The sequence below is a fragment of the Arachis hypogaea genome, chromosome 18, assembly GCF_003086295.3.
Source record: "Arachis hypogaea cultivar Tifrunner chromosome 18, arahy.Tifrunner.gnm2.J5K5, whole genome shotgun sequence".
In the NCBI taxonomy this organism is placed as follows: domain Eukaryota; kingdom Viridiplantae; phylum Streptophyta; class Magnoliopsida; order Fabales; family Fabaceae; genus Arachis; species Arachis hypogaea.
In genome coordinates, this window is record NC_092053.1 from 30,312,483 (window position 1) to 30,329,698 (window position 17,216).

General features: G+C 29.2%; 1 protein-coding gene across 1 annotated transcript; it reads left to right on the plus strand.

Annotated features, from left to right (window-relative positions):
- The first annotated feature begins 4,530 nt into the window (after positions 1-4,530).
- On the plus strand, positions 4,531-5,187 carry LOC112772247 (uncharacterized). Its single transcript, XM_025817146.3, has one exon. The coding sequence runs from the start codon at positions 4,531-4,533 to the stop codon at positions 5,185-5,187; it is 657 nt and encodes a 218-aa protein (XP_025672931.1).
- The last annotated feature ends 12,029 nt before the right edge of the window (positions 5,188-17,216 follow it).

Below are 17,216 nucleotides of genomic sequence, written 5' to 3' on the forward strand. Positions count from 1 at the left end.
CGGCAGAGGCTCCGGCAACTCACAGAACCCAGAGGCTGAACAGAGGATAAAGATGAGCAGTGACATGGATGAATTGCTTCAGAATCAGAACAGTATCCTCGGCAAGCTCCGACAACCTTCCCGGCAATAGCTATAGCAGCGCGGTGGTTCGGCGACGGCGCTACAGCCCTTGTCGAGCTTCGGCGTCATCAACAGTGATGCCTCTCAGTACCATCGCGTTCTGTTCAGCGATGGCGTTCGGGCTCCCTTCCTCAGCGACGGCTCTGATGGCGATAGCAAGGCACAGCGATGGCGGTAAACCCTAGTGGCAGCAGCAATGGTCAGCGGTGCTCCTTGGACGACTACGCGCGCGATGGGTCCAACGGCGGGGGAACAACCGAGACAACGGCGACCATAACGGCTCAACGACCCCTCGAGAGCTCCTTTTCCTTTCTTGCGCGATGACGGCAACCGCTCAGTGGAGGTGACGGCACAAGCAAGACGCGGCGGTGGCGACGAGCTGGATAGCGCAAAGTGCGGCTCCCTCTTCTTCTCCGATTCCGAGCTCTCTCTCTTCTCCCTTTCCATTTCTGCCTTTCTTTCGCAGCTATGTGTGTGTTGTATGACCGTTAGGGGAAGAAAGTGTGGCTGACGGCTGCTGCTAAGGAGAGTGGGGGAGGGTTAGGGTTTCTGATTTTCAATTTGGGAATTTTTGGGATTTAGGGTTAGAAATTAGAGATTTTATAAAAGAATATGGATAGATATGAATAGATATTTTGATAAAATTAGAAGGTAGAGTAATTTTAAAATCAAATATACTCTATTAAAAATATTTAGGAACATTATTCATCATCATATTGCTAAGTTCAATTAATTATTTCTAATTTAAATTGTAAAATAAACATATTAATGACATTTTTATAAAATATAGTTTAAACTCAATATTAATTATTCAAATTAAATGATATAACTTTTAATTATTTTTCTATCACCGAAACTTTAATTTCAAATTATGAAATTACCAATTATAATAAAAATTGTATATAAATATTAATTAAATTAAACTTAAAATATTTATAAAAATCAATCTAATCATTTCTAATAAATTAATTTTTAAGAGTTCGAATTAATAACACAAGTCATTCATAATAGAATTTATTTAAATTAAATTATACAATTTTTTCTTATTTTTCAACTACCAAAATTATAATTTCAATTATACCAAATATCCAATAAAAATTATATAAAAATTCTAATTAGTTTAAACTCCAATTATCATGAAACTCTATTTAATTATTTTAGTTAAATAATTTTCTTAAAATAAAATTATCAACAAATATAATAAATCACAAATAACTAATTATTTGATTTTCAAAAACTAGAGTTGTTACAGAAGAAGAAGGGTGAGGGTTCTAGGGTTAGAGTTTTCCTAATTTAAAAATTAAAGTTTGTAATTTTAATTAAACTAGAAAATAGAGCATTTCATTAAAAATCTAATTTAATTTTTTTAAATTATTTTAAAATATTAATTAAATTATCAATTTGCTAATTAATTCTCAATCAAGTATTTTAATTTAAAATATAAGATAATATAATTAATTATAAAAATTAAAGTATTAAATTGTAAAATCTCAATTATTTAAACTAAATAGTATAAAATTCTTTTTCTTTTACAACTACTAAGCCTTATAATTTAAATATAAAAAATTATTCAATAATTATGAAATTAGGTAAAATTTCCATTTTAATTACCAAAACTTGATTTAATTATTCTCAATGAAATAATTTTTGAAAATAAAATCACTAATAAATAAATAAATAAATAAATGGATGAGGATGACAAACAGCAAAATAAAAAATAAAAGTGAAGGTTAGAATTACGATTTTTATTTTTTATATTTGTTTTATTTTTAAATTTTAATTAACATTTAAGACTTAATTATTAGTAAAATTATATATTAATTTTATAAAAAAATATAAAATAATATATACCATTTTTAAAAATAAATCATTTAATCTTTAATTTTTTTATAAAAAATAATTAATTAACACAAATAATATTTTAAAAAATAAAATTTTTAAAATAAAATAAAATTATCTTAAAGATTTTAACATTTTAAAATGAATTTTTTTAGTTACAAAAATTCTTGTATTTTGTGACAAACAAATAACTTGTTACAAACAATATTGAATTTTGTGACAAATTAATTTTTTGTTACAAAATAATTGGAGTTTTTGAAACAAATGGATATTTTGTTACAAAATATTTTAAACTTTTGCAACAACTTCATCTTTTGTTACAAAATATTTTAAAATTTTGCAACAAAACACTGGTTCGTTACAAAAGTCAATATAATTTGTAACAAAAAAAATCAAGTCGTTACAAATATCAAAACGTTTTGTAACAAATTGTATTGTTGTTACAAAATATTGTTATTCTGTAACAGTTACTAATTTTTGTTACAAAAGAATAATTTTTTGTAACAATTTTAAATTTGTTACAAAATTTTTGTTACAAATGTTTCATTTTCTTATAGTGTATATAACAAAAATTAAACTATATTCACATATAAATAATTAAGATACAAATAAAAATATAAAAAATAATAATAACAAATTAGTGATTGATTTTGGTATGTATAAAATGTTTGATTATTTTAATAATTATATTGATAATAAATTATTTTATTAAAAATATATAAAATATGTATAAATATGTGTAAATACATATACATATCGGTAGATTTTAAGTATTTAATTTGTAGAATATTTTTGTGTTTCTTTTTCAAATATTTTAATGAGATAGAATAAATTAACGGGACACACTACTATAAAAAATTGTTTTATATAAATTATATTTTTATAGTTAAAAACAGGTACATGTGTAGTGTCAACAATATCACTCGTATTCTTAGATAATAATTTTTATAATTTAAAATGAATCTTAATATTTTTTTGTAAGAATTTACATTTTCACACTATAATTGATCTTAATATATAATTTTTAAATTAAGTCCTAAGTTTTTTATGAAATCTTGTTATATTGACTAGGATGAGAACACTACCTATATATTAGCAAAAACACACACATATGTAAAAATCATGTATGTCCTGGTGCAGGCACACTCACTCACAGCTCATTAATTAACTCCACCCTCTTCCTCTTGTTTTATTCATTCTATGATGATAGTGCTGATGAGATATAGAGAAAAGTAAAAGAAAAGAAAAGGAACATAACATGTAATAGAATTGATTATTATTGATATGATAATAATTAATGGGTGTGCTTGTGTGTTGTGATCTTTACCGAGAAGGAAAATGAATGTGAAAGAGTATGTCATGGAAAGACAGATAACTTGACCAGTGACAGAAATATGGCATAAAGGTGTTGTAACCCTTCCTTTAGGCCGAGGTTCCATTTTTGGCAACCACTGACCAACACAACACACACTAACACTAACACTATGCTACTCTTCACTCTCCTCTCTCTTCTCTCCTCACCCCTTAACCCCCACCCCATTCTCCTTCCTTGCTTTCCAATTTTTTATATTATTCTACTTTTTTCATCACTACATACATACTACTTATATTTGTCTCATATATATACTAACTCAAATATATCATCTATCTACTCTACTTACAATTTTGTAAAAACATGATGAAATTGGTTTTATGTAAAATTAATAGTTAAAAATTATTAAATAATTTTATATATTTGATTAAATTATTATTTTATAATTTTTAACCATCAATTTTATATTAAAATAATTATATATGAGTCTCCACCAATTTATTATTACTATAATATTAGATATGTGTATCTTATTTAAAATACTTTATCTTTAAGTAGTTATTTTCGTAGTTTTGAGAATAAACTGGTCAGATTAATCAAGTTAAATAGAAATTGGCTATTAAATCGATTTGATTCAGGGTAAAAATTAATTATCAATGAACCAATTAAAATTTTAAAAAATCAATCAAATTAGTTTGCTTTTTGAACAATTAATCAATTTAAATTGATAAAATATAAAAATATTATCTTAATAAATATTTTTTATATATAAATATATATATTATTTTATTGTACTTTAATTTAGTTGAACTTTAAACTACTTTATTGCTTCGATGACTTTTTTTTTTCGCAACCTTAATTGGTCATTTTACATAAATTTCAAACACATAATCATATATAGATTACTGGTTATGATGAATATATTTAATAAGAAACATAATTACTTAAAGAGAAATGTTAAGTAATCAACACATTTTTTGTATGTTTTTGTTTTACATTTAAAATAATACTAATCAACTCTACTTTTTTTAATACTAAATAATAGAAATATTTAGTTAAAATAAATTGATATTGTCCATAGTTATATATAGCAGCAGAGAGAGAGGCTAGTATTGTGTCTTTTTACTTTGTTTGTGTCTAAGTGGTCATTCACAACACAACTTTTGAGGGATACACAAAAACCTTTTCAATTCTCTCTTCTCTTTTGAGATATCATTGCAACTTGCAACCTCTTTCTAAATAATCCAAAACACCACACCATGAATAATAGGAACACCACTTTCATCACCTTCAACAACAAGAATCGTCCAATAATAAAAGATTCATCGTCTTCATCATCATCATCATCAAGAAGCTATGCCAATGGTGAAGACTACATGATGATGAGTGGTTTTCCATGGCCACCAAGATCATACTCATGCAGCTTCTGTAGAAAAGAGTTCAAGTCAGCACAAGCACTTGGCGGACACATGAATGTTCATAGAAGAGATAGAGCAAGGTTGAGGCATCAATCACCACCTCCATTATCAACTAATCTTCATCATCAAGTTCCTAATCTCAACCTTAATCTTAACCCTATCATTATTACTGCTACTAGTACCTCTAACCCTAATAGTGATAATAACTTGTCATCATACAAAAAACCTTCCACTACTACATTGCCCTTGTTTGTTATGGATGGTGTTTTACTTAGCCCTTTGAGCACAAAACCTAACAACATTCTGGAACAAGTTGAAGGATATGATGGTAATTTCGCAACAAGAGAAGACGAAGAAGGGTGCAAGATCTTGAAGAAAGGTGAGATTCTGAGAGTGGATTTGGAGATAGGGTTGCCTATTCCTTCTACTACTACTACTACTACTAAAAAAGTAGATTATGATTTGGATCTTGAGCTTCGTTTGGGTACTTGCTCTTAATTATTATATGATTATGATGTATATTACCACATATATCTTAACTTATTGCAAGGTTTAATTAAGTGGTATGTAGAATGAAGATGAATTGGAGTTATATTATTAGCTATTTTAATTATTATTATTATTATTATCATGGAAAATCATATAATATTTAATTTACCATCTTCAGCATCTTAATTAACTTGCTAGATTCCATATATATGTTTGATGACTCCGTTTCTGTATGTAATATCTTGATAAATGATACTAATTGAAGTTCTCACGGATTATTCATTATTATTTATTACTAAATTAATTAAGCTTCCATTACTTTATGTTTTTTTTTTTCCCAACTCCTTTTAGTGGCTATTTGTGTTGTAAACTTGTAATGAACGGTCTTTATTGGCACTAAATTTTCTACAAAACAAGAATAGTTTAATTAGTCGAATGATTAACCATGTGAAAATTAGCACATTTCCACATCATGCATGTCATATCATTATCTATAGCTAGTCATTGTGGAATCATTTTGTTCTCTAATTGATGATGTTAAGAAATTAAAGCAAAGATTTTATCATCAAAGCCAATAATGAGAATGGCATTTCAATCATTATTAATAAAATATATACAATCTATTGTTCATGAGTTCTTGAAAGTGTAGATATTTTATAAAAATTAAATTGAATGTTACGGTTATTAAGTATAATACCAATAGTTTGACATTTAAAATTGTATTTCAAGAAGTTGTGTCATTTCATTAATTTAAATATTGTAAGACACAATAGTATAAATAAATATAATGGTTTAAACTTAGCATTTTGGCACATGATGCTTTGTGCTTATTAATCATATATGTGCATTGGTTGCTTCTTCTATAAATATATGTCCAAAATCATGAGAAAAGTGAAGTATTCATTCTCTACAAATTGTCTCATATTTCATAAAATTTTTTAATTGTTAAGTTCTATATATAAAAGACTTTTTTGATAATTGCTATTTAAATAATTCATTAGTTTCAGTATATATTATGAGAATATTATCAAAAAACTTATAATAATTAAGTGTGAGGGCGATTAATTATCTCTAAAAATAAGATAATGATTTAATAGTGCCTCAAAATTATAATAAATTAAATTTTGTTATCTTCTCATCATAACTTACCTAACAGAAAGTAGTTACGTCTTTTTCCCAATTTATTTTCTGACGCAAATTTTCAATTAACTCCTCAATCAACAAGATTTACTGCAGTATAAAATAAAATAAAAAATAAGAAATACTATACTATATTTACTAAAAATTAATCATGATGTATTTATATATAAATATATATGTTATTTAATTTATTTTAAATATATTTTTTATATTTAACATATATTTTATACCGATAATTAATGTAATAATTATTTTTAATGTACATATAGTATAATTGTTACAAAATAATAATTTTTTATTTTTTATAAAATAGTATTATAAAATTATTTTTTTAAAAAATTTAAACTAATAAAAAAAATAACATAAATGATTATCTCTAATAGGCACCCTCAAACAAATGTTCTTTTTGGGTTTGCTTGATTTTTTGCATAGACTTTTTATGTTCTTTTATTTGCCTTATGCAAGTTTAACTCTTCGCATATAAAATTTTGATATCATATCATAATATTATTTATCTCAAAAATTTAAATTAATAAAAAAAGATAATATAAATAATTATATCTCTAGTAAATAATACATATATTTAAATTTGTATTCATTTAAATATTAAAAATAATTAAAATAATAAATTAAAATTTCCAATCATTACTCAAATAATATTGACATTATTACTATATGTTATGCTGTTAGTTACTAACATCGCGAGTTAGTAAACTGGAAGTAGGAACGAAAATTCATCTTTTAAATGGTTGAGTTTGAGTTTTTGTGATGTAAAAAAATTATACTAAGCGGCTGGATTCTTGATAATAAGACTGGAATAGTAGTTTAAAACCCAAAAAAAAAAAAGTTTTATGGATTAGTTTGTATTATCAGAAATGAGCTTAATTGATTTATAATCATCTCAATATGGTAATTAATAAAACTTCCGGAGTAGAATTTAAGCACTGAGCAAACTAATATTGAATTTTGATGAGTAGCTAAAAATCTCAGTTACAACTTACATGCAAATGTAAATTTTTAATTTCTTGTTTGACACACAATAAATCATTACAAAATTTCACCCATTTATATATCTCTTGTCTTTTGTGTATCCAGTTATGGTCAGAGTCACAGATATATGTTGCAGTAGTAACATATATATTCTCTAGCTTCATCTTATGATCAAATCTTATACATCATTGATTGTCATTTCATACCAATGGAAGTTTTGATCAGAGTTCTTTAGTGAAGGTAACTGAAACATTAAACAAGAAACTCAAAATCCATCCGTACAATTCACAGATCATGACCAAACTTGATATAGTAATTTTTATTCAAGTTATATAAATACCTGACATTATTATGATTATTTATTATTATTGATTCAAGTTCCAACACAAAGCTCATTATTATGGTCACACTAGTGCAACAGAAAATATGTGAAATAGGGGCCACTAAATAATATAAAGTTTGAGTGGTTCCAACTCGCATGGCAGTGAATGAATTATTAGTATGTAACTTAGTTCTTTCAATTGTTTGACTAGATAGAAGACTCTTAACCATTTCAGGCACTTGGAAAATGATGTGAGAAATTTAGAATAATCACCAAACTTACCAATGATGCTATCAACTTTAATTTGCTTTTGCTGATTCAATCTCCCTATGACACTTTGCACGGAGGCATGCATTCATCACAATTTGATTTATATAACTATATTATATTATTATCACTGGTTATTACATTTTAAAATGTTTTCTGGATGTGTCTGATTGTGCAACCGTTAATGCATGCAACGGGTCTTTTTCGAATATGAAAAATGACTCAATTTGGGGTCTTTTTTAAATACTGAAACTTTCGTTCTTATATATATTTTTTCACCGCTCACATATCCCCCAACAATTAGGAGGTGAGGGACAGATCACCATAACCATGATCAAACAAAAAACAAAGAATAAGTCTGACATACAATTGAGACTTGGTAAAACGGGATTTTAAGCAAGGAGATCTAGTTTTGCGACGCATACAATATCGGCCCTCTCACTTCGGGCGGGAGAAGGAAAGCTAACTCTCAATTGAGAGGGATCCTACTGATGAGTCAAGTCTGTAATTAAAAAAGAAATTTACAAGCTGGAACGACTTAACGGCACCGAACTATTAAAATCATGGAACGCCGTAAACATACTGCGTTACTATCCACAGGCAAGTTCCACCGAGTTGATAACTTAGCAAAATTTAAGGTTTATTTGCAGTTTTCATATTTCCTTTGCTTTGTTTTACTTTTTTATTTTTTATGTTCATATTCAAATCGTTTTTTCAAGCATTCTTTTCTACCCAAAGACAATGGGAGGTTTTAATGAGGTCTGACCTTTAATAAAAATATTATTCATTCAAATACTCTCTTTTAGGTTTTTTGTGTTTTTACACGAGCAAACGATACGTATAAAACGGCAACTCCAGATTCCGATTATCCCCAAAACCAACGAAACGGATATCCAAACAAACGAAATAAGTATACAATTCGGCCCACCAAAAAGCCCACAAACAGTTCATAACAAAACGGCCCAAGAAAGGCCACCAAAGCAATGTATATATGCCGAACAAATGGCTTACAAACTTGAAGAAATTGTTTCATCAAAAAGCAATGTACATATGCAAAACAAACGGCTTACAAACTTCATAAAAATTTCATACAACATAAAACTTAGCTACTCAAGATCAACGATCTGCCCGTCCTTCACGGTCCGAAAAACTCCTATAACGGACACATCAATGCTCGGAGCCAACACATGGACCTGAGCTTTCAAAGCCTCCTCAGTAGATGAAATGGCCGCCCTTGCATCAGCTAGAAGTCCGGTATTTTGCTTCTTCAGACCCTCTACCTCAACCCTCATGGCATCAGTTTTAGATGGGCTATAGCAGCAACACTCTCAACATCGGCAGCTAGCTTTTGCGCCTTAGCTACCTGGAACGTCAGCTCAGTTTTCCGTTTTGACAAGCGTAGGATTTCGAAACTCACATCCTCGGCATCCTTAGCCACCTTTGCCCTTGCAGTCTCGGACATCTCCAATTGCCCCTTCAGAGTGCTAAGCTCCGCCTAAGCCTGTCGAAGTTTCCCGTCCAGAAGGAAAATTTGCGAAAGCATTTGCTCGGCCCTTCGGACGATAGCAGTTGATCGGAGGAGAGCACGGTACACCGACTTAGCCTGACCAGTAAGATCGCAATCCTTGAAGTATTCATTCGTGCCAGGCAGCAAGTGTTGGTCAATAAAATCGGGAGCATCAAAGGAGCGATCCATCACACAAGGAGCAACCATACTTGTGCTAGCGTCCTCCCAATTACTCCCCTTTTGCAGGCTTCTGATGCTTCCGGTTGGGCTTGGGAATCGGAATCTCTTGGATATCATCATCTCCGATAATTCCCTTTTGAACAATCTCTTGAGAGGCTTTTTGAGAACGTGGAATAAAAGTTGCTGGAGGCGTCGATTGCGAAGAGCCATCACCCCCACCTTCTGGATCACGGACAAAAGTAGCTTTCAATTGTTGCAAGGTCGTTAACCCATCTGCCATCCTAACTACAAAACACAAAAATAAGACAAATGTTACAAGTTATGAAAAACGGGAGTCAGATGCACGAACTCAGAGACTAGAAAGGAACCTACCAACATACGACTTGCCCGTCTCGAGACTCCCCAAGACATCTCGAGGATTCAACAGTCTATCCCCGAATATTGCTATTAAAACATTGGCAATATCTCTATTCTCAGAGGAAAGGCCCTTGTAAGTTATCCTTGAGAGGTAGGAAGCCCCAGCCCCAAAATTCCAATATGGGCGAATTCGACGCTTCCCTCCTCGGATAACCAAAAAGGGCGATGACCTTGGACTGGATGGACCTTGAAGTACTTCGCCTTAAAACCATGGAATGAATCATCGAACAAGTCAAAGATCCAGTAGTCCGGCTAAGCACGGAAAGAAATATATCCCTTCCGATGTCTCCCCTCTTTATGTGGAATGGTGCACAGAAAGAAAAATAAAAAGACTTCAACCGGAGCCGGTATCTCCAAAAATTCACACACCAGCTCGAAGATTCAGATAGTTGCCCAGCTGTTTGGATGTAGCTAAGATGGAGCCGCGGAAACACGGTTCAGAAGATCCATGACGAACCCAGAGAAAGGCAACTGAACCCCCATCTTGGTGAACAAAGTTTTGTGCACCCATATCCAATCGGAACCTAGGGCCCTAGATAGAACACCCTCTCATTTTCATCGCCGAGCTCAAGCTCATACTGTTGCTCTGTCTCGCCTCCTCCCAACACGGACCCCCTCATCTTGGAGTTTCTAAAGGTTCCCCTCATCTAACCGGGAGGGTGTACTCGACACATCGGACGTCACCCAATGGTAACGATCTCTGGTACACCCCTAGCCAACAAGCTAAGTCTCCCTTTTGCCGCACCATACCTATATCCAAACGGGGGCACCACTATCAGCCCACTCCCCAGAAACAAAAAAAAATACAGGAAGATGCCTACCTATATAAAACTACGTCAAAAATCTACCGAACCCCACAAATTCCAAAACCATATCAAAACAATGACATCTCCCATCCCCATTTTCTCTACCATAACACGAAGGAAGCCCAAAAAGAAGCAACATAGAATGAAAACTAAAGCAACAAAGCACAACGTATAAAAGCAAAAGAGAAGGCATCGCACTAACCTGTTATGGAAATCAAGAAGAGAAGAAACTAGCATAACAAAATGCAGCAACCAACAGCAATCAATCCAAGCAGTAGTATCAGAGACCAGAAAATATCAGAAAAGAACTAATGAGAAAAATGGAGGGGATGTGAGTAGCTAGAAAAGACATAAGAACGAAAACTCCCAAATTTCAAAATGGAAATACGAAAGGATCTAGGAGTTAAAATGAAAAAAAAAAAGCAAAAACTTTCCTCTCTCCCACTACGTGTCATTATGGCACCTTGAAAAATATAACAGACAAGACCTACTATCGGAAAATACAACGAACAAACGCAAAAGCAGTTGGCATTTTGATCACGGTCAGACAATCTTCTGAGCTTCAAGAAACCGAACTCATCATCTAGCGATGAGAGCAAGCGTACATTTGCTCTCACGCTGTAGGGACAACTGTTCCAGACCTGGCGTCTGGGGCCCTAAATAACTCCCCAAACACAAGTCGTCCCTACAGCCCAACTGACCAGAAAGCAGGGAACCAATAACTAACTTTAAAATTCAAATATATATCTTTCTTATCTTAACCAACAAGATAAGATAACAAGACAAACTATATAAAAAGATTCAAGGGCTCTCTCAAGTACGTCATACACTCCTAACCCCATATCTATACTTCTTAGACTCATTTTGACTTGAGCGTCAAAGTATCTTTGCAGATACCACCCTCCGTTGCTCCTGAAGTTTGATCACGTCATCATCAAAATTGGCATGTCTCCGATCCTTCTCTCAACCTGTACCAACAAAGTCTTGCTGTACACACATAAAAAAAATAATTACTAAATTAATTGCTATATATATAGTGTTTTATATATTCTTAATATATATTTTATTAAAATAATTAATTTTTAATGTACATTATTTATTATTATTATTATTATTATTATTATTATTATTATTATTATTATTATTATACTGACCAACACTGCACACTCACACACATAACACTAAGGGTTTCATTTACTATTAGCCTCAATCAAATTTCGAATCCGATACATTTATTAAAATTTGAATTTTACAAAATATTTTGGGTAAGAATGCAATTACTTAAAATTAGCAGGTACAAAACATAATAATACAAAACACGTACAACTTAATAACTTATACCCCCCCCCCCCCAAACTGCCTAATGCTTGTCATAAAACAACCGGTTGCGGACCAAAAATTACAGGCCCACCATTGTTTACTAAATCTTTAGACTAAAATCCCAAATATATTGGTTCTCTCATTTAAAAAAAATAGCTGAAGACTAATTAGAATGTATCTAATATTAAAAAATTTAAATTAGAGAAAAAAATATAAATTATGGAAAACTAAATAATGTGGAAAAAATTATATATTGATAAAGTAGGAAAAAAACAAAAAGCTGCAAGTTATGATCAGTAATATCTACCTTCAGAACAATATCTCACAGAGAGGCAAACAGAGATGTCCTTTCATTGAAAACATTGCATGGTTTTGGTACCCCAATTTGATGGCATTCAATACTCTTTCTATGGCAAAACAAACGAACGTGCTCATGTGAGTTATAAAATTTAGAGAAATTATATTTGTATTGTTTTTATATATTTTTTTAATGATATAAAAGATAAATTTTTCATTCTTTTTATTTTTGTCAATTATTTTTAATGCAAAAAATAATAATAAAAGATATACAAAAAAAGTATACACAAAAATAATATATATCATATTTCTCTAAAAATAAATCTTCACCTTCACCTACTTCTCATTGCTCTCTCCGTCTCCCTCCGTTTATTTTCACAGGATTTCAGCATTTCTAATATCAATATTTCTATTTGTATTATACGATGAAATTATAGCCTATATATTATCATATTTTTAAGTATTTAAAACTTCAGCTGCTCAATAAGAATTATATTGTATTCCTCTTATATATTTTACATAGTTATTATATTTTCTTTGTGAAGGGTGAAATTAGATGAGTATTGAAGAATTTATTATATATTACTAATTTTATAACTAAAATGTGTCATATGTTATTTTTTATTGTAATTGAAATCAAATATTTTCTTCTAAAATTAAAGAATTCTCCTTCTCTCTTTCTTTTTTCTCTGTATCTCACATTTTTTTTACCTATTCTATCTCTTTTATATATCATTATCAATGACTAATTACAAATTTCAAAAACAAAATGTACAATATGACATTCTCTAATTACATTCAAATTAAATTAAAATTAAAATCAAAATATTGAAATTGAAATTGAAATATTATATATTATATATTAATAACCAAAATGTGTCACATAACACTCTCTTATTAAAATTGAGAGAAAATATTCTCTTCTAAAATTAATAAATTCCATTCCTACATTTTCTTATCTACCTCTCTTCCTTTTTCTATTTCTCTCTACTTTTCTCAATCTATATATAATTTATATTTTATATTTTATATTAATAATTTGACAAATCAAAATGTGTCACCAAATATTTTTTTATTACAATAAAAATAAATTTTTTCATCCAAAATTAGCAAACTTCATCTCTTATTCTTCTTCTTTATCTTTCTCTCTCTTTTTTTTTCATTTTCTATTTTTTCTATTCTTCTTTTCAACAAAAAAATAATATAATTTAAAAATTATTATTATTATCATTATATACATATTTTTTTTTAGTTTTAAATTTTTACTACTTATCTTTCTAATCTATATTTTCACTTATCTTCCTTCAAATATTTACTACATATAATTTGAAAAAAATACTAATGTTGTGAATTAAAGTTAGAATCAATATTCAATTGTTTAAAAAATATTTTGAGTTAATTTTATAACTATCAATATAAATTTTTTATGCTAATATCTAATTATATTTTTATATACATAAAGAGAAAAAAATATTATTTTTAAATAGCAAACATAAAAATTAATTATTTCTATTTGTGCAACAAACTTAACACCCAATCAAATGTAAAAATATTATACACGTTAAATTCTTTCAAATTTTAGATTACAAATATTAAAATTTAATTATAAATAAAAAGTTAAACTCTTTCACATGAAAATAATAACTAAAACTTTAATTTTATTATTTGAGTTTTTTATTTACGGAGACCTTAGCCTTTTTAGTTGACGGAGACTTTTGTCCCCTATGATATTTTTATAATAGTTTAATTTTTTATTTAGAATGGATGGGCAAAAGATGACTATGTGAACCTTTTTTACTTTTATTGTTTTTAATATGTCATAAATTTTAAAAAATATATATTATTATTACAGGTTTATTAGCAATTATAAATATAGTATATTCTGTTATTGTCACTTATATAGTTATATATATATGAATATAGTATTCTGTGTATTGTCACTTATGATTTTTATAATTTTGTCTAATCTCTCTAAATCTAATATTGAAAATTTTGAAACATCAAATAGAAACTAATTTTTCAGTATCCAAATAACATTTTAGAATTTGGGTTTTATAGGGCTGTAGTTGATTTGTATTTTAGAGATATACAAACATTGAGAGACAAAAATTTGTATCCCAAAACAAAAGAAACATTGAGAAAAATATTTTAAAATTTCATTATCCACTATAAGTGAATAACCAAATACAAATATACAATAGAAAAATGTAAAATCTGTCTTCACTATTTTTGGTTTCTGTCCTTAATGTGGAGAGAACGCACCCATGGTTTGAAGTTTGAAGTGATGAGTGATGAGGACATATGATTCCATTTAAGGAAAAGCCATCATACCCATTTGACACGTAGACCTTGTCGGGAACATGTAAGCCATCAGATTTGGGAAAAGAGCAACCTCTCTACTCATCAACACCACTACAAAAAATTGAAATTATTGGCAAGCCATGTTAGTTCACACATGAGTTGATAGAGATTGCTTACGTTCTATCATCTCCATATCATGTCACCTTTATAATTTTTTTAGTTTATTTTGTTGCTCATTTTGTCCTTTTCATTATGATAAAATGTAGATAAACATGTAAGTAAGGCGAATAGCAATGCATTTTAGGCAAAACAGGGAGTGCAATGCTTTTTAAAATTAACTTGTTATTAAAAATAAAAAAATAAAATAAAAATAAAATGTTAAAATTATAAATTTATACTGTTGATATAAAATATAATAAATAAAAAATTAAAATTTATTTTATTAATAAAGAGTGCAATATAGCAAATATATATTATAATAATTTCTATATATTACAAACAACAACAACAAAACCTTGTCCCACTAGGTGGGGTCGGCTACATGAATCAAATTATCAAACACTCTATCATATATCATTTGTACAGAGAGATCGTTTACATGTAGATCTCGCTTAACCACCTCATGGATGGTCTTCTTAGGTCTTCCTCTACCTTTTTTCCCTTGTCCATCTTCTATTTTATCCAGCGTCCTGGTGTAAAACAATAATTTCTATGTATTAATAATAGTTTAAAACAATTTTACCTTATTACTCATCAATAAAAAAAATAAAAAAATAAAATTATATAGATAATTGTAATAGTACATAATATTCTAAAATAATTTGATAATTTTTGAATTTTTATTAATTAATTTCATAAAATTATTTTCCACTATTTTTTTGTCGTGGAATTATTTTACAGTGTAAATAGATGTAAATTAAATGTTATTATATAGTAGTAGGGTATGGGAGAGGTCCAACCTTGTGTGATATATGCATAAGGGCTCCTTAGCTTAAGACAAAACTGGAAAAATAATTCAACCTTGCATTGCATAGGAAGTAGGAACCCACACAACATGATACCCTAAAAGAATTAATCTTGAATATTGGTATCTCTCTTACATACAGACCCCATACCCTTCTGACAACAGCAACATAAACTAAGTCACCAAGGTGTAGGTAAGTACTAACTAGAGCTTATAGATCTAATAAAGTTTGCTTGAATGTGTTACTAAATATCCACACACTTCACTTGAAATAATGCCTTTGATTTGAATTACATGCTCTTATGATTTCTTTGTTGAAAGTTGTGTCAAATGTTGACCTTAGATATTGGAATCATTTCTCTTTTCGTTGAACATTTTTTGAGATACAACACTTCTTTTTAGTATTCATTCACCCAGTTGTTCAAACACTCTTAAAAAGATTTTTCAGCCATATTAGTACATCAAAGTAATAAGAAATTAAGAATATAGTTACTTAGCAAGTGTTTGATTAGGAAAATAGGATAAAAATATAGAGAGAGATATAAGAGTATTTAAAGGAAAAACTAACAAAAACAAAATCATATATCAGAAAGCGAAAATTGTGTATTTTTTATTTTTCTCTAAAGTAGAGACTGGAGATAGAAAAAAAATCCACAAATACTAAAAAAAAAAAATATCATTATATATTTGTATATATTTATACATATATATTACTTCATATATTTTTAAATAAAATAATTAATTACTAGAATAATTAAGCAGTTTACAGCAAAATAACTAAACCTTTTTTTACAGCAGTATGATCAAAGTTTTTTCATAAACGCAAATAATTTTTTTATACGATAATTGAATGGTAACTATATTTTTTTATATCTTTATAACTTAGGCTATAGCATGCATGGTTTAAAAATGGGAAAAACAATACAAGAATTCTTATGTTATTTCTATGTTTGTATTTGTGTTGTGTCTCTAAACCAAAACACTACCTTAAGGACTATATGGTTCAAGAATTACACTAATTTGCAAAGTAAATCTCTGTTGCCTACAATTGCATGTGATGTTGGGTAAATTTCACTAGCACAGCATTTTTACTGATTTCTTGTAGTAGTTAATGTCAACTATTTTGATGTGTATTTGAACATCATTGCGATTGGGGGCATGTCCATTTTATTGGAATTTTGCATTTCCAAGATGATTGTTGAAAGGAACAGCCTGCAATCGCAGGTGTCCCTCCACATAATTTCTCTTCTTCTTTTTTTTAAGAAAAAAAAAAAAGAAAGAAAGATGGTCAACAACAATAATGTAGTTTGGTAGTTGTTTTCTTCTTTATATATTAACTGTATTGTATGAGAGACATGAAAATGTTTGGGGAGGGGGCATCAAAAGAAAAGAAAAGAAAGTGAAAAATGAACTTTTAAGTGCTTGCATTTGTTTACTTTACTATTTGAGAAGTATTAAAATAAAATAGTTCACAAAAAGAAAAACGTCGAACACGGTCAGATTTAGTGTTGGACGTTAGCGTCGGCT